At 43.6% G+C, this 18,746-nt stretch overlaps 1 protein-coding gene across 3 annotated transcripts in view; it reads right to left on the bottom strand.

The window, feature by feature from the left end:
* CNKSR3 (CNKSR family member 3) overlaps positions 1-18,746 on the bottom strand; it is a 108,446-nt gene that overhangs the window by 2,818 nt on the left and 86,882 nt on the right. For all 3 annotated transcript variants that reach the window (XM_061428372.1, XM_061428373.1, XM_061428374.1), the window contains exons 7-12: positions 17,788-17,847; positions 12,603-12,671; positions 12,189-12,335; positions 5,465-5,589; positions 2,710-2,915; positions 2,154-2,243 (exon numbers count right to left, since the gene is read on the bottom strand). In XM_061428372.1, coding sequence (XP_061284356.1) covers positions 2,154-2,243; positions 2,710-2,915; positions 5,465-5,589; positions 12,189-12,335; positions 12,603-12,671; positions 17,788-17,847 — 697 coding nt within the window. The remainder of the gene's footprint in view (positions 1-2,153; positions 2,244-2,709; positions 2,916-5,464; positions 5,590-12,188; positions 12,336-12,602; positions 12,672-17,787; positions 17,848-18,746) is intronic.

Consider the following 18,746-nt stretch of genomic DNA (forward strand, 5'->3'; position numbering starts at 1 on the left):
TTGGAAGGAAAGTTATGACCAACCTAGATAGCATATTCAAAAGCAGAGATATTACTTTGCCAACAAAGGTCTGTCTAGTCAAGGCTATGGTTTTTCCAGTGGTCATGTATGGATGTGAGAGTTGGACTGTGAAGAAAGCTGAGCACTGAAGAATTGATGCTTTTGAACTGTGGTGTTGGAGAAGACTCTTGCAAGTCCCTTGGACTGCAAGGAAATCGAACCAGTCCATCCTAAAGGAGATCAGTCCTGGGTGTTCATTGGAAGGACTGATGCTGAGGCTGAAACTCCAATACTGTGGCCACCTCATGCAAAGACTTAACTCACTGGAAAAGACCCTGATGCTGGGAGGGATTGGGGGCAGGAGGAGAAGGGGACGACAGAGGATGAGATGGCTGGATGGCATCACCGACTCGATGCACATGAGTTTGGGTGAACTCCGGGAGTTGGTGATGGATAGGGAGGCCTGGCGTGCTGTGATTCATGGGGTCGCAAAGAGTAGGACACGACTGAGCAACTGAACTGAACTGAACTGATTGCCGTAAGACAGATTACTAACGCAACTATTACAAAAAATGCACGTGTTCCTCTTACATAGTATTTCTGAACATCTATCTATTCCATTTTGCATATTTTTCCTAAGTGTATAATATGTAAATACAGAAACAATTAGAAGATATACAAAACACTCAGAGTGAGTATTTCTAGGTCGGGGAAGCGGATTACAGGAAGTTTTCTTATATTTTTTATTTGTTTTGCTTTTGTAATCAAAGGGGGAAAAAGTTACTTTTAAAAAGTGCCCGTAGGAGTCTATTCATATGAAATGCCTTAAATAGGTAAATCAAGAGATAGAAAGTAGATTTTTGGTTGCCAGGAGCTGAAGGAGGTGGGAGTGAGGAATGACTGCTTACAGGGTTTTCTTGTTGAAGTGACAGAATATTCTGGAATTAGTACAACTCTATGAATATACTGAAACCCACTGAATTGTACATTTTAACAGGGTGAGCTTTATGGTATGTGAGTTGTCTCTCCAAAAAAAGGTCATGTTCTGTTTTGTTTTGTTTTCCTGAAGTATCCATTATTTTATGCAGATAACTTTCCTTCTAAAATGATAACACCAGGAAAATGTGGAAGGTGGGATAGAGGTCAGGTATCTTTCCATTTTCCCAACCTCACACTCCCCACCCCTACACCCCGTATCTCAAATATTAAAAGACTACATCTGGGGCGTCAAAGGCTAAAAAAGACTGGCAACAAGGCTGTGGACATCTCAGATCTAAACAAAGGACTGCCCTGCCCCCTGCTGTCTGCTCCACAGATTTTCCATGTCAGCTAAGGGTGTCTTGGACCTCAGATGGCATCTTCTTCCTTTTTCCAATTTAGTATCATCCAGGTAATTCAGCTACTTAGGTGACAAACTTTACCAAGTCCCAGGGAAATGTCAGGGGTTGAGCACTTTGGCAGTTGAGGCACCAGAATTTATTTCTTCTTCCTTTTCCTATCTCAGGCCAACCTGCTGTCTATCTTTTCAACAGCTCTTTGTTCTAGCACTGCAAAATCAATGTTAGGCTGTCTTGACAATCAAACGTAATCTGGGTCAACATTTCCCTTAAGAGAAGCATCATCATCAGTAACTTGGAATAGAGTGTAAATTAAACACAAGTTTCTTTTCCAATGGTAATTATTCTCTAATATAAGGACGGGGAAGAAAAAAAGCTACGCCTGTCCATCAAAAATAAGACAGACTCCAATAATGAAAAGCTAAAAATTGAGGATGGGATCGTTTTATGAATAAGGTATTTCTACTTGTTTAGAAATTGGACCATCGATGTCTACAGCCGGTGTAAAGCACACAAAACTAATTAGGAGATTTACAAGCACTAACTAGGATTCACTGATTCAATGGACCTGAGTTTGAGCAAACTCCCGGAGACCGTGAAGGACAGGGAAGCCTGGTGTGCTGCCATCCATGGGGTTGCACAGAGTCAGACATGACTGGGCAGCTGAACAAAGACATAGGTAGAAACTTAGAGGCCTTCAGCAGCCCTGATGTAGATGAGAAGATGACTTCTGTGGTCACTGACCACACTTAGGAAGAGGCCCAAGATGAAGGCCTGGGCTTTACGTTTGGTGCTTTTCCGTTTGCTTAAACTTACTTTTCCTCCCATGACCTCGAGGTCTAGCAAAAGGGTCCACGATGCCCATCCAGCTCGCGTCCGCAGGCATTGACAGAGGCCGGGGCTTGCCTTCAGAGGAAGGGGAAGAAAAAGGAGAAGTTGAGAGTTTCTGGACTTCAGAGAACCCTTTATTTAGAACTAGACCGTCCTGCACCCCAACACCACACTCACTGCAACGTAAGCAAAACCTAAAGTAGGGAAAAAGTGTTTTAAAGCGGTGGGTTTCCTCAGCACGCCATGAGGACAGAGGCGTGCTAAACTTGAGTCTGTGGGTCCCCGGAGCAAAACAACTGCAAGTTGAAATGCAGGCACTGAAAGTTAAAACCGTAACATGATCTCACCCCACTGGGCCTGGATGCCAGGCGGTGTGATGACTCAACCAGCCTTGGCTTTGGAGAGATGAATAAAGGTCTCATACTTGGAATTTCATTGAGGTTTATGTTTTCCTCAGATTACCCTGCAAGTCTGCCAAATTCATCCAACAGTCCCAAATAAGGAAGGGGGAGGGGAAGAGGACAAACACCCCGCAGCGTACCGTAAGATGGCGTTTTCTCTCTCATCTTTGCCGGCAGAATGTTGGTTTCCACGGAATAGCCAGGCAGCTGATCAGAATCCGCGATGGTGAATCTCCGTCTCCGGCTTTCCTGGTCCAGGAAGGAATTGGGGGACTCGGAACCCTTAGGACCAGGCTGTGGCTGTTTACATTTACTGAATCCGTAAACAGAACCCCCATTCTCTTCCCTGCAGGATGGAAGGCAATAATTAAGTTGCTTACAAAGATCCTCTCAAACAAAAGAATTATGAGGCATACTATTGCCAGCACACAGAAGACAACTTAAATTCTCCTTTTCCTCTGGAGGAAAGAGCAATACTTTTTCAAGCACAGCTGCTTCTCAAATACATAAAGATCCTATTAAATAAAAGTAAATATCATGATCCTACTAAATAAGGGGAAATGAGACTTTTTCATATATGTAGTTTAAAGGATACAAATATACCTTTGAAAAGCTAGCTCTGGTTTTCCTGTACACCTATCCTATAGTAGAACTGGATCTCCTGTTTACTACAGACACCACAAGTGAAGATATAACCAAACCTTTTTTCTCATGCCAAGATTAGTATCTTTGCCAAGATCAAGCAAAGAAGACACTTGAAGTATGGCAGTTGTTAGATTTGAAAATGATGTCAAAAACTACAAAGGGGCCTTTATAGTGACCAATGGAAACTGTCTATTTTCTGAACTAAGTACAGAAAATCAGCAAAAATTGGACCACTGCCTGCAACTTAATTCTTTCTGAATGCCAGCTTATACTAAGACTTATAAAATTAATTTTAGTTGAGTCCAAGTTACCAGCTGGTTAACTTTTTTGCATTTAGTAAATTCCATTAGGGGATCATTGCAAAACAACTATATAAATACAGAGTCTACTAAGTCCAAACAGTCTAAAGATCAGCCTGGCCTACTGGTATTCCCAGTGAGTCTGCTACTTGTACCCACCCTCACTGCCACCATGAATCTGTCTCCTTCTATACTTTTAAACCTGGAATACAGCTTCCCCATTCGCAACGCTTTCCACACTCACCGCTTGTCCTCTGTGACCATTTGCATGTTTCATTCCTAATAAAATATGCTTTATTAATGGTGTCTTTCAATATGTATGTGTCCCCACATGTCTTCTCCAAATACATTAAGAGCCCCAGTTCCCTCTTGCCCTTACTATGTGCATACTCTTTTTCTTGCCATGGCTCTTGTGACCCCCTCGCTGAGACTCAGGCAAGAATATTCAGGATTAGGGGTGTTGGGGTGATCCTCCCTACAGTTTCTGATAGAACAGTTCACATGCTGGTCATCAAAGCAACAAACAGCTCCTTATAGTTTTAAACGCACTTAAGATCCAACAACCACAGGAACTCTTGTCTGTGAATACGGGGAAGAGTCTTATCTACCAACCGGAATGCCCTGATCACTGAGGTCACTGCTCCACCTGCTGTAATAAGTTCTGGGCAAACCAAGACTCAAGGAGGAGGATAATCATGTTACTTCTTTTTTGTGCCCAGGAAAGAAACACAGTGGATGCAAAGAGTTCAGCTTAAAACAAAAACAAATGAAAAACTCCAATATAAAGTGAAACATCACTACAGGTTCAGTCCAGACTTCTATCTTATGAAATATTACAGCATGATTACGTATTTCTCAATTTATTCTTGAACAGTTGACTAAGACACTGGCAGTTCTCTAGGGGCAAGAACTACATCTGTTTTGCATAAGATGGTAAATCAGGCCCAACTCTCAGGAAATATATGTTGAATAAATGAGCCAGATTCTCTAGTTTTACTAGCATATGTAAATGTGTCAGATGGTATAAATAAGCCTGTATTTCATACCTCAATCACCCCCTATATAACATCTGGCATGACCATCCTCACTTCACCATAAACATTTAAAATAGCCATTAAGAAAGCAATGATCTTTAAGAATTCATAATAGATAAATACACATAAACACATATGGATGCACAAATACAGGCCATTCACACCTGTTTTCACGTTTTTTAACTCCTATGAAGAACACGTGTCTCTCTCAACAAGATAAAACTGACTTCGATCTTGCAGAAATATTTATTATCTTTCTCCCCAGAGATAAGTTTACCATGTAGTTAATGAAACTTCAGCTTCAGGGAACCCCCAAACAGCCCATTCCACTGCCCAGTGAAGAATGAAAATGACATGACCCAAAAGCACATGCTTTAAGGACCCCCCTCCTCCCCATCAAACTGTCTGACTTCAAGGTCCATAAAACTGGATCTATCCCTACACTTCCCCTTTAAGAATTACACTTCCGTCCCCCAGTTTTTCTGAGATATAATTGACATATAATGTCATATTCATTTCAGATGTGCAACATAATGACTTATGTATATATTGCAAAATGATCACCACAATAAGCTTAGGTAACATCCATCACCCCACACAGTGACTAATTCCTTCTTTCTCCTGATGAGAACTTTTAAGATCTAGTCCCTTTGCAACTTTGAAGATACACAACACAGTATTGTTAACAGTCACCATGCTGTTGACCCCAACAGTCCATTCCCAGGACTCAGCCTGTAACTGGAAGTCTGTACTTTTCTGAACCCTTCACCCATTCCTGACCCCCACACTCAAGTCGACGCTTTCTGACAGTGGATTCGGGCCTCAGCCTCCTCTTGAGATGCTCGTGGTCTTCCCACCACCAGCAGCATCCCCAGGCCCAGGAGACGAGCACACCACGAAAATGGGCACGGACTTACCGGGGCGAGTAGGGAACACTTGGTGGAGGAGGAATATAAAGATCCAGGATGGCTGGCTTCTCCTTCTTCAGCGAGGCATCCATCGTGCTGTCCGGGGACTGGGTGGTCGTGGTGGGAGGTGAGGTCTGAAAGGGAGCAAGCGTAAAAGCTTGGAGGTTAACTCAGAGATCGTTCTCCACAAAACCAACCCCAGCCTCTGGGTAAACAGGGTCCTGGGTCATTTGCGTGTCTGCAGCTACTAGCAACATTCAACATATATTCTTCTTTGAGACACTTACAATCTCTTTGTTTCTTAATATGGTTGATTTACAATGTTGTCTTAGTTTCAGGTGTACAGCAAAGTGATTCAGTTATACGCATGTAAGTATGTGTAACTGAATATATTTCTTTTCAGATGCTTTTCCATTATAGGCTATTACAAGATATTGAATATCGCTCCCTGTGCTACACAGTAGGTCCTGTTGGTTATTTTATGTATATTAGTGTGTATGTGTTTAATCCCAAGTTACTAATTTATCCCTCCTGCCCTTCCCCCTTTGGTGACCATAAATTCATTTTCTGCCTGTGAGTTTACGTTCTGTAAATAAGTGCATTTGTATCATTTTTAGACTCCAGATTAAGTGAAATCATATGATATGTGTCTGACTTACTTCACTTAGTACGACACTCTCGAGGTCCGTCCATGTTGCTGCAATGGCATTAGTTTATTGTTTCCTATGACTAATGTCCCATGGTATGTATAAACCATTTACCAAGAGTTTTGAAAGGCTAGATGCATTGTGAGAATCCGAGGCCTGGGAGTCAGGTAACCAGGAGGTTAGAATTCTGGCTCTGAGCAAAGCACCTAAACTCCCAATCCTCGGCTTCCTCCTCTGAAAAGCAATCATACTGACAGCACCTCTCACGGAGGGCTGCGGTGAGGACAGAATGAGTTAGTTCACACTGATCACTGACAGCACTGCCACTGACTAGGAGTGTGGCCTCGGAACTCGGACTCTCTGGGTGCAATCCTGGTTATACCTCTGATTCGCTGTGTGTCTCCAGGCAAATCACGCAACTTCTCTGTGCCTTATCTACAGAATGGGCATAAACAGGAACAAGCATAAAACTCCCATGGACAGAGGAGACTGGCAGGCTACAGTCCACAGGGCCACAAAGAGTCGGACACGACTCAGTGACTGAGTGTGCACGCACACACACGCGCACGCACACACACACGCACACACACACACACGCACACACGGTAGCAACAAAGGGCAGCTGTGAGAATTAGGTAACACATGTAACGGGCTTTAGCACAGGCTCATCACACAGTAAGTACACAACCTTATGCTGTTTGAGTATTCACGAGCTAATATTTTAAATTTAAAATTCACATGGCTTCATTTTAATCGTGTTATTGGTCTCAGGGGACCTATTTTTTTTTAAATCTTGTGAGACCTTCAATCGTATCTCTCCTATAGTCTAACAGTGACGATCAGCCCTTTCTGGTTGGTAAAAGAACAGTGAGAAGGCCATGGCAACCCACTCCAAAATTTTTGCCTGGGAAATCCATGGACAGAGGAGCCTGGCGGGCTACAGTCCATGAAGTTGCAAAGAGTCGGACATGACTTGGCAACTAAACAATAACAAAAGGAACAACAGCAAGGAAATCTGAGTCAAGGCACGAAGATATGTGGGGAAGGCCAGGGGGAAGCACCATGTGAGAACTGCGCTAGGCCCTGGGGAGACAGAGAGAGACACCGAAGCCCTGTCTGGCCCAGGTGATGATTGCTGGAGACCCTCCCAGAAGTGAGAGTGTGAAATGGAGTCTGAGGCTTGGCAGGATGGGAGTAGCAGTGCTCCCAGAGCGACGGCCCCATTTGGGGGAGGACGTTGAGGCTCAGGGAAACACTCCCCAAGCATATACAGAGAGCCTGGGAGCGCTCTGCACCAAGGAATGGATCCACACCTCAGCCTGACCATCTTAGACAACATCTGAAGACACGGGGCCCAGGACCCAGGCTCTCCACAAACAGAAGTAGAAGGAAATGGGCATTTCCATAGAGCAGGTATTTCCCTAAACTCCAACACTGATCATTACTTCTAAATCAATAACCTTCGTTTACCAGGGTGGTGGCCTAAAAACAGAGCAATGAATACCTTTCTAGTAATAACATTAATGATACGGACAAGAACTAGAGATGCTCCCTCCCAGCAGAGGTGGGCACCCAGGCATACAGACCCCTGAAGAACAACACAGAGGGCAAAACCCAGGATGGGGGCTGAGAAAGTGTACAGAGTACTGGTCTACCAGAGTTCTTGTTCTGAGAAAATCGTGGACTCAGTGCCAGGATACTAAGCTATAAAATGGCCTCTGAATTTTGTTTTTGGCTGCATCAAGTCTTAGCGGAGGCACAAGGGGTCTTTGCTGCAGTATGCGGGCTTCTCTCTAGTTGTACTCATGGACACACAGGCTCCAGAGTGTTTGGGTTCTGTAGTTTGTGACACATAGGCTCTTGAGTTGGTATTCTTGCCTGGGAAATCCCATGGGCAGAGGGGCCCCGCGGGCTATGGTCCATGGGGTTCCAAAGAGTTAGATGTGACTTAGCGATTAAACTGAAGAAGGCAATGGCAACCCACTCCTGTATTTTTGCCTGGAGAATCCTGTAGTCAGAGGAGCCTGGTGGGCTGCTGTCCATAAGGTTGCACAGAGTCAGTCACGACTGAAGCAACTTAGCATGCATGCATTGGAGAAGGAAATGGCGACCCAGTCCAGCATTCTTGCCTGGAGAATCCCAGGGACAGAGGAGCCTGGTGGGCTGCCATCTATGGGGTCACACAGAGTCGGACACGACTGAAGTGACTTAGCATGCATGCATACACTGGAGAAGGAAATGGCAACCCACTCCAGTATTCTTGGCTGGAGAATCCCAGGGACAGAGGAGCCTGGTGGGCTGCCGTCTATGGGGTCGCACAGAGTTGGACACTGAAGCAACTTAGCAGCAGCAGCAGCAGGCTCTTGAGTTGGGGGCTTGGTTTTCCTGTGGCATGTGGGATCTTAGTTCCCCAACCAGGGATCAAACCCGGGTCCCCTGCGTTGGAAGGCAGATTCTCAACCCCTGGACCTCCAGAGAAGTCCCCAGCATCTGCATTTTGATGGCTGTTCTCTAGCTGGGTTGGAAGTGAAGCTACATGTTTCATTCCTCACCTTCATCTCTTCCCCCAAACTGCACAGTGAGTGGAACTTGGCAGGAAGGTAGACAAAGGAAAAAGGAAGCATGTCCCTTTTTAAGTGAATTTCCAGAGGTCAAGGAACTGACTCTAGCCTATACTTAGAAATAATGTTCACTTTCCTTCTGAACACATCCACCTGATTTTTCCTCTGTCATTTCAAACTCAGTGATGATCAGAAGACCTGCCATCTCTGCCTCCTAGATGGTTCTCTTCTGATTGTGTGATTTCTGTCACTGGTATCACCACGCAAGGTCACTGCCACATTTCACATCTGCTTCTCGCTTTCCCTGCCTGCCTACCCCTAACCCAAAGACTTTTCTAAAGGTTACTATGAATAATTAGAATTGAGATTTAGAAATACTAACTACTTGTCTGAGGTCTCACAGCTAAGATGAGTCAGAGATTGGATTTGAATGCAAGGAGTTCAGTTCTGGACCCCCTTCCTCTGTTTTGTGAGTCCTCTTGATACTTCTTCCAAAGGATCTCTTGAGTTAGTCTTTCAGAATCGCCCCAGTCCCAGCCTCACCCAGAAGCCAGGTGGCTCAGTGGTAAAGAGCCTCCTGCCAGTGCAGGAGATGAAAGTTCGATTCCTGGGTCAGGAAGAAACCTGGAGAAGGAAATTGCATCACCCTCCAGTATTCTTGCTTGTGAAATCCATGGACAGAGGAGCCTGGTGAGCGACAGTCCATGGGGGTCACAAGAGTCAGACATGACTTAGCAACTAAAAATCAAAAACAACAAAAGACATGTAGCACCTCCCACCTGCTGTTTCAAGTTTAGATAGTGTCATGGGCTAAACTGTGTCCCCGGAGCCCCCAGTAGCTCAGAATGTGACTGTACTTGCAGTCTTTAAAGATATGCTTAATTTAAAATAAGGTCACATGAGTGGGCCCTAATCCAGTCTGACTGGTATCCCTGTAAGAAGAAGTGATTAGGACACAGACATACAGAGCAAGCTCCAATACTCTGGCCACTTAATGTGAAGAGCCAACTCATTGGAAATGATCCTGACGCTGGGAAAGACTGAGGGCAGGAGGAGAAGGGGGCAACAGAGGATGAGCTGGTTGGATGGCATCATCGACTCAATGAACATGAGTTTGAGCCAACTCTGGGAGATAGTAAAGGACAGGGAAGCCTGGAGTGCTGCAGTCCATGGGGTTGCAAAGAGTCAGGCACGACTTAGCGACTGAATAACAACATACAGAGCAAAGACCACATGAAGACACAAGGAGAAGATGGCCATCTGCAAGCCAAGGAAAGAGACGTCACAAGAAGCCAACCTTGCTCTCAGATCGCCAGCCCCCAGACTTCTGAAGGAATACACTTTCATTTCAGTGACCCGGTCACTGGTACTTGGTTATGGCGGCCCTAGCAAACCAACCCAGACATTAGTGTAAAAACCAACTGTCAACCTGTTGACATTACCTGCGGGATGAGGTCCGTGCTCCTTAGCCTAGAACTCTATACCCACCTGTCCAGCCGAGCCCACTGGTCCAGCTTTCTCTCCCACCCCCTGCCTGAGAGTCTGGTCTACTTATTCGTGCCGGACAGCTGTGATGTTCACCCAGAGCCCCTCTGGTTAGCCAGTGAACCCAGCTGCTGTGAGTATCTATTGCTAAAAGCTCACGGTCACCCCCTGCTCCGTAGAATTGCTCTCAGCCGACAGCAGACACCCCTGCGTACAGCTGCCAGAGCCTGTGTTGTGTGGTTACACCTGGGTAACAGCCCAAGACTAGACTCTACCTGAGACAGCACCTTGCGGGCTTCCCCTCCTTCGTCTGCCTCCCTCCCTCCTTGCCAAGTTTTACGGGAAGTACCTGCCCTAAATCATTTCACAAGAACGTCTGCCACACTCTCTGCCTCCAGGAAATCCTATCTGGGCACCACCCGCCCTGACGGCAGTGTATCCTCCCTTGGTGGCTGTGTGAACAGCGTTCATCTACTCCACCAAGAGCCTCCCATCTGCCTACGAAATCCCACCGAGTTTTCCAGGCTCCCACCGCCTCGGAAGAGGTGCTTTCGCTCACCTGTTCATGCCCATCACCCCTTCCTCAGAACCCAACATTCACCCCCCTGCACCAAGGAGCTGGCAGAGCTGGCTGGCGGGAAGCCCTCCATCAACTACCGATGGTAAAGTAAGACCTCTTCTGTGTTAAGTAACACATTCTGAGAAATCCAGAAGTATTGAAAGACGGTGCCCTGTGTGCTGAGTGATGCAAACAGAACAACAGGGAAGGCTGGCGTGCTGCAGTCCATGCGGTCGCAAAGAGTCGGACACGACTGAGCAACTGAACTGAACCAAAGCAAACAGAAGCTGCTGGAGTGTGATTGATACGTTCCCTTTTTATTTAAGAAGTGGCTTTAATTATGTGCCCCTCCTGGCTCCACTGTCCACATCCTGTTCTTTATTTTTATGGGTCCCCTGCCCCGCTAAGGTACACACGCAGACAGATTTCCAGCGCTCTGTGCATCACGAAAACAGCCATTGATAGTGTGAGGTACTGCCGTTCCTTCCATTTGAAGATGGACAGTAAAATCACAGAGAGTTACACATAAGTGGCAATCTCAATCTTATAAAAGAGCTTTAAAGTGTGCTGCTTTTCTTTCATGGTTTAGAAATTAAACACAAAGAACTGATGATATAAGGAGAGGGTTGGTGGGGTGCATGTCCACTCAAGTGTAAGCAGTAAGGAGTGCATTGTCTGTAGAGAATTCAAATAATAAAACTAAAAGCCAATCGGCTTTTTATTCTCATCCAAGACTACTAAATCTAACAAAGGAGTGACGGAGCTCCCTGCCTTGTGGGTGGGTCTCACAGTCCCTACCCCTGCCTGGATAAACCGATGTTGAGGACTCTACCCCAGGCGGTCTCAGAGCAGTGTTCAAACTGGATTCCTTTATGGGAGTGTGTGTTTGAAACGGGAGAGGAGAAGGGCCAGAAGGGCCAGAAGTCTGCCACCGTCTGCAGCGATGACAGACAGTTGCCACAAGCGGCTACCCAGCACCTGAAATGTGGCTGGTGAGACAGAGGAACTGAAGCTTTCCTTTTAATTATTGAAACAGTCACAGGTGGCTAGTGGCTGCCATATTAGTCAGCGCAAATCCAGCAAGTCTGCTCTCATGTACGCAGGATTATTGGATGGGCTTCCCAGGTGGCACAGTGGTAAATAATCTACCTGCCAATGCAGGAGATGGGGGTTCGGTCCCTGGGTCGGGAAGATCCCCTGGAGGAGAAAATGGCAACCTGCTCCAGTATTCCTGCCTGGGAAATCCAATTGATAGAGAAGACTGGCAGGTTACAGTCTATGGAGTTGCAGAGTTGGACGCGACTGAGCAACTCAGCACCTGTACATACAGGATTATAGAATAATTATCCGTTCACAGATAATCCATACACTCCCGAAACCAATCAAACTGTAACCTTTTTTTTTTTTTTTTTAGACAACTCAGGTATTATACATTGTTCCTGCACCAATGTCAAAGAAAGGCTTTCAACCAATAACAGTACCTGCACCAGAGGCGGCTTCCACCGTAGGTTTTTCAGGGGGGCAGGAGTGAAGTTGAAGGAACTCGTGGGGCGCTTCTTAAGCAGTAACACAACTCCAGTAGGATTCTCTCTCAACTTTCTCACCAGATTTTTTAGCTGCCATCCCACCTTCAAAGAAAGATAGTGAGGAGAGGGGACTTACTCATGAATAATGAAAACTCAAGCCTATTTGAGTTCAAGGAATTCAAATTTCCTTGAATTCATCTCAAGGAAATCAGCTATGAGCAAATAGGCAGATACAAATCTGTTCATTCTAGCACTGCTTAAAATTATGGAAAGCTGGATATAAACTGCAAATTTTTTAAATGCAAGCAAAATGGTTTAGAAGTTTTAGAAGGGGAAGATGAAGTCTGAAGCTTCAACGAACAAACTCACCACAGTTTGCTGATTAACCTGAATGACTTCATCACCAGCATGAATCTTCTGAGATCTGTCTGCAGGAGACTGTTAGAGACAAACAGAGAGAGACCTGTCTTATTTTTTAAGCCTCCTTTTTCTTCTGCTTCTATTTCGTCTCCCTTCTTTCTTCTACACAAAACAAGCAATGGGAATACAATTTTCTCAAGAACAGTTACACAGTGTGCTGGAGATTCCTAAAACTACACAGCCTGTAAAACTTGGCATGTGAATACGCGTGTTATCTCCAGTGGTTTGTTACAACAGATAATCTGTCAGTAGGAACAGCCAAGGTTCATCTAACCTACCATGAAGAGTGGGACGCACTGTCCACCTAACAGGCTGATCAAAGCCACTGGTTCATCTAAAAAGTACCTTCCCTATATTCCTGTCAAAATTAATCTTGTAAAAGCTGACCAACTGCTTAACATGTAAAGATGGTCACTGTAACTCTGTCACATAATTGCTTTTTATGTGATTATTAAAACTAACTCTTTATTTTACTCAAACTTGTTTTACATGTTATCATCACATTGCTAAAATAGAAAGATAGTGAAAACAGAAGATATTTAGAAAAAATTTAAATTTTTTTTGTCTTCAGGTTGAATTCTAAATGGATGCATTTTCACAGTATCAAAACAAAGTCCAGACTTCGTGCGCTTCAAATAACAATTTGCTACAAATTTGCAAATATCTGTGTATGTATATATATATATATATATATATATATATCTCCCCACATATGTGTGTATAGGCAGATAAATATATGTAATCTATTTGTCAAATATTTTCTCATGGTTTCTTGTTCATTTAATCAAATTGTAACTCAATGTGTAAGAAATTTCATACGATTTTAAAATATGTTTAAAAAATTCTGCCAACAAACTTTACAGATATCATTAGGCTTATTTTATGGAGTTTTGAGGAAATTGACATTCAGTGGTAAATAACTCAGTTATGGACACACAGTAAGTGAAAGATGCAGAATATAACTTTATGCTTATTAGGTGGTTTTTAACATGAAAGTAATACCTTAAAAATTTTCCCCTGATAAATTGTAACTATATGTCGAAGTATTATTTCATCTTAAAGGGAACCTGTGCCATAATTTCTTCTCAACTTTTTTTCTCTCATTAATACCTTTTACAGACTAAACATTTTGACAAAGAATTTGAAAAGTATTTTAGGATAAGTGTAATGTCTAATCCTACCTAGAAGTATAGGTTTATTATCATTATTTAATTGCAAAAACAATAAATTCATGGAATAAAATAAAACAGAATTATGCAAAAAAAAGATACTTCATATGATCAAAAGAGAAGGAAAGGATGAAACTTTGATTTCAAATTCTAATCAACTGTTACTGAAGCCAGAATGTTTTATTTTGTGACTTATATAACTGAATCTTCAAGCAATTTACAACCATCCTTTATAAATAGCACCTTTGAACACAGTGATGGGGGTAGCAACTAAACTCAAGACACCCTTGCTGAACTTTCTCACTCAGCTGTTGTGATAGGCTCAACAAGAAATGAGCAGGGAAAAGAAAAGAAACGAGCGAGTAGCATTAAACTATCGGAGAAGGCAATGGCACCCCACTCCAGAACTCTTGCCTGGAAAATCCCATGGACGGAGGAGCCTGGTAGGCTGCAGTCCCTGGGGTCGCAAGGAGTCGGACATGACTGAAACGACTTAGCAGCAGCAGCAGCATTAAACTGTAGAAACAGTCTCTTGGATTCTGGGCCAACACAAGGCACAGGTAACTTTTGAAACCTGGCCAACACAAGGCCAGCTACTTTTGAAAACATTTAACTTGCCACCGTGACTACCAGCTGTGCCTCACCCGTGAGACCAGCATCGTGGGTACCACGGGGAGATGGTCTGTCTCCAATCCCCTGCTCCTGAGGCACTTCTTAAACAAACAAATGTGTCAATGCTCCTTTCTTGCCCCTGGTGTCAGATGCCGAACCCATGGTTACAGGTCAACTTTAGCAAGTCTGATCATAATCAGTCCAGTCCCAGTTAATCTTCCTAGGCTGGGGATTCATCTAAGGTAAGCGTCACTTTCTAAAAGATAGCCTTGAAGCCAGAAAGTCCCTGTTTACAGATAAGCAATCTTAAAAAAAAAAAAAAAAAGTCCCAGTGTCCTGAACTGACTTCCATTCCTAAGGATCTTCACATATTCATTTCTCCAATGTCCTACCAAATGATTAAGCGTTGTGCTTGGCAGAACACTGGTAAAGAGAGAGCCTGATACCAAAATTCTTCCTAGGGTAGTTGCTCTTGATGATCTTCACCGTGTGCTGGACTACTGAAAAATGATGCTTGATCTGGCCTACTGCAGAAGAGTGATGCCCTGGAGAAGAATGCATCCATTCTTCAGAGGCTCATCTATTTCCCAACTCATGTCAGGGGTAGGGAAGAGGAGTAGGGCTAAGATCCCATCAGACTTCTGTCAAGGTCCTGAGCAACATCAAAAAAAGAAGATAGACAATCACCAGATCCTGTTTGTCTGATCTTGGAATGATCCTGACTTCTCAGGTAACCTCAAAAAAAAAAAAGGACTAAAGGCCTGAGATGACCTGCTGGCATTGCTGGCATTGCGTCAACTGGAGTCCAAGATAGAGGAGTGTGGAGACAATTCACATGAGAAAGAAGTTGGTGAATTCTGTCCACTCTAACCCTTCAACACCAGGCTTTTATAAAAACATTCTGACTCTAAAATCATAGCAACCTTCAGTGATAGACAGAAAGCTGTCCTGGAACTGGCATTTTCTACTGGCATTTAACATTTAAGTGTAAAATATCCAGCACTAAGTATAAAATATTCAGATCAAGTCCTTGAGAAGTGGGCTCTTACCTAACTCCCCACTGTCATCGACAAGAATTACAGAGTATGTAGCATATTCCAGACAATGAACATAAGGTGACTGCAAGAATGAGGGACATTTTCCAGCAGATTACCAGACGGAATAAGATCAGTTTCCCCTTCTCTGATTTTGAACAAGAAGGAAACCATTTCTCTCTAGGATGACTTAGGTACCATCCTACGTGGAGGCACTAGGAGCAGCCACATCCAGGTAAATCCTGAATCTCTCACCCAGTCCTAAGAGTCTGGTAGGAATTCTACGGAATGTATCAGTAGACATTTGATTTGATTCAAAGCTGGTTTTCTTTAGCTTACAGTGCGTGGGGGGAAAGCAGGCTAGGGATGAGGTAGACAGTGAAAGGAAGTAACATTATAGTGTTCTATATGTTTATCCAAGATTGAAATTGGTTCAAAGACCTGATTGAGTCTGGAACTGCACAGGTCTGGGTTGTTAATGCAATCACCAAATTACTAGACGCAAAACTTCAACTGTTTAAAAGCTAAAATAGGACTTTCCTGGTGGTGCAGTGAATAAAAATCTGCCTGCCAATACAAGGGACATGGGTTCAATTCCTGGTCTGGGAAGATTCCACAACTAAGCCCGAGTGCTGCAACTACCGAAGCCGTCATGCCTAGAGCCCCGCTCTGCAACAAGGGAAGCCACCAAAATGAGAAGCTGGAGCAGCCAGCGAAGAGTAGCCCCGCTCACCACAGCTAGAGAAAGCCCGTGCAAAGCAACGAAGACCCAGTGCAGCCAAAAACAAAATAAATAAAATGTAAAAACTGAAGTGACATTCACCATCCCTCTGAATCTATCCAGCTTCAGAACAATGTACTGAGTGGTACATGAGCATATTCGTGTCATGGTGCTGCTAAATACACAAAGTCTCTGACAAGGATGAGGGAGGAACATTTGTGGTGATTTTTTTTTGCACCGGCCCCAGCCTAAAAGGAGAGGATCCTGGGCCATTTTTGCCTCTCGGGTGCCATGGTATAAAAATTCCCAGTGGTCTGAGTGCTCTCACTGTAACTCAACAAACAATGCTTAAAGACACTACCAGCTTCCACTCACTTGTCTGCCAGAACCACACAACTTATTTGTAATTCATTGAATGCCTTACAGTGCCACTTTCTTTCTTATTATAAAAATCAAATGTGTCACAAACTCTCATCAAAGACCATGCCATTTTATTTTATCAACAGACCTAGCAGCTGAAGCTCAAACTTCGACACATATTTCCATCAGATCAGAAAAGTATTTCCCTGGTGGCTCAGTGGTAAAGAATCTGCCCACCAGTGCAGGAGACCCAGGTTCAATCCCTAGGTCAGGAAGATCCCCTGGCAAAGGAATCTGCAACCCACTCCAACATTATTGCCTGGAGAATTCCATGGACAGAGGAGCCTAGAGGGCTATAGTCCATGGGGTCGACAAGAGTCCGACATGACTCAGCGACTAAAACAACAACGATGAACAAAAGTAGTCACCAAGTTTCTTGTGTCTTGAATTACATCCTCTTGTCTTATTTGATTAAATAGCAATTAATTCCATAGACACATGCTATTTTTACACAGATGCAGAGAAGTTTTTCTGACATTTCAAGCTCTGTATCAATGTCATTCAAAAGCTAGCTGTATTGTAGGTGGCATAAAGAAAGCATTCAATTAGCTCTACTTTTCACAAATTCAAAATGTTTGAGGAACTAAGGGAAAACCTTTTATGTAGCAGAATTTTCTAAAGGATGATAACAGAGTACAAGTTCCTCACAACAGAAATGGCCCTGCTTTTTCTATTCAAATGATTAAGGGGGGAAAAACTAAATTTCAGTATCATGCAAGTATTATGAAATACAGCTCTATAAAAAGAAACTTCGTCGTGCAAAAACCCGAAAATAGTTGCTTTGGTGACACATATAAATTCCACTTTAAAAAAAAAAAACACTATATTTAACACATATGGTCACCAATTCCAGCTCTTATAAGAGTGATTCTCAACAACAAAGAGATCACTGCTTTTGTATTTATGGGTTAACACTTCCAAGAGCGCAAAAAAAATAACACAGGATGGCAAAAGCTGGGCAAAGTGTGTGAATGAGAGCAATAAAGGACAATTTAAATAATACATTGATGACAGCTGGTGACGAGCAGCACACTAGCAACAGAAATAAACAAAACAGGCGCCCACACTCCCTTACAGATAATAGAACAACATACGCATAGTTAAATGAAAGGAATAGGGACGCTGTCAAATCTGCTTGAAGGTACAATAGCTTTTGCATTAAATGGATATGCACTTACATTTTCTGTGGTTCCAGTAATCACGTGCAATCCATCATAGGTCGATTTGATGTACATACCCTAGAGTGAGTCACAAACATATTAACTCATTACTCCAACGTTTAGAAACAGAGCCACAAGTGAGACTTAGACTTGACAAAACATTAAAGGCAGTCATTTCTGAACACCCCTCATTCTTCAGCCTTCTGAAACACTGTAAAACGAGATCCAAAGAGCAGTGAAGGGGAACTAACCAAATACTAGTGAAGGAAATCAGAAACGAGATCTCTTTGATATTATAATTTGTGTACCAGGCACACAGAATTTTGCTCTATGTCTGAGGACTCAGAAGGAATGTTCTCAGATCTGCTGCATGAATGAGGTAGTTCAAACAAGGCCGGTCCTCTCCCGACCATCTCTCTGTGTAGTGACACAATATATTCACTTAATTTGGTCTCAGCAGTCACTGCACGGTGACTTATTCAAGCCACGAACAACCAAACCAGGATGTAAGAGCAGAGACTGCTCAGGAACACAATATAAGAAATAAATTAGAAACAGGCATTCCTGCATTTTAAGGGAGGCATAAATATTAATACACTCCATCCTTAAATGCCCAGTGGGCAAACTCAGAGGTGAACGCAGAGCCTGGAAGAAATATCTCTGCAGTTTGAGGCACTTTGTATTATTTTTAAAAAATGTTTATTAAACTTTTATAAGACGGGGAAAGAGCAAAAGGTAGAGAGAGCAAAGAGTGGTTGCTCACCCTGGTACCAATGCTGTAATAACACAGAACCTCCTCAGGAGTCATTTTGACAGTGAACTTGCCCTGCTCAGCAATCTACAAGCCTCTGGGGATGAGTATCTCACCCAACACTAACACCTTCACGTTTCTGCCCAGGCTCTCTGTTCCTGCTATTCACTATCAGAGTAATCAGCCTCTCCCTCTGCATGGTATTCCTCTTCACAGAGCTTTGCTT

This window comes from Bos javanicus, chromosome 9 (genome assembly GCF_032452875.1).
Source record: "Bos javanicus breed banteng chromosome 9, ARS-OSU_banteng_1.0, whole genome shotgun sequence".
NCBI classification, from domain to species: domain Eukaryota; kingdom Metazoa; phylum Chordata; class Mammalia; order Artiodactyla; family Bovidae; genus Bos; species Bos javanicus.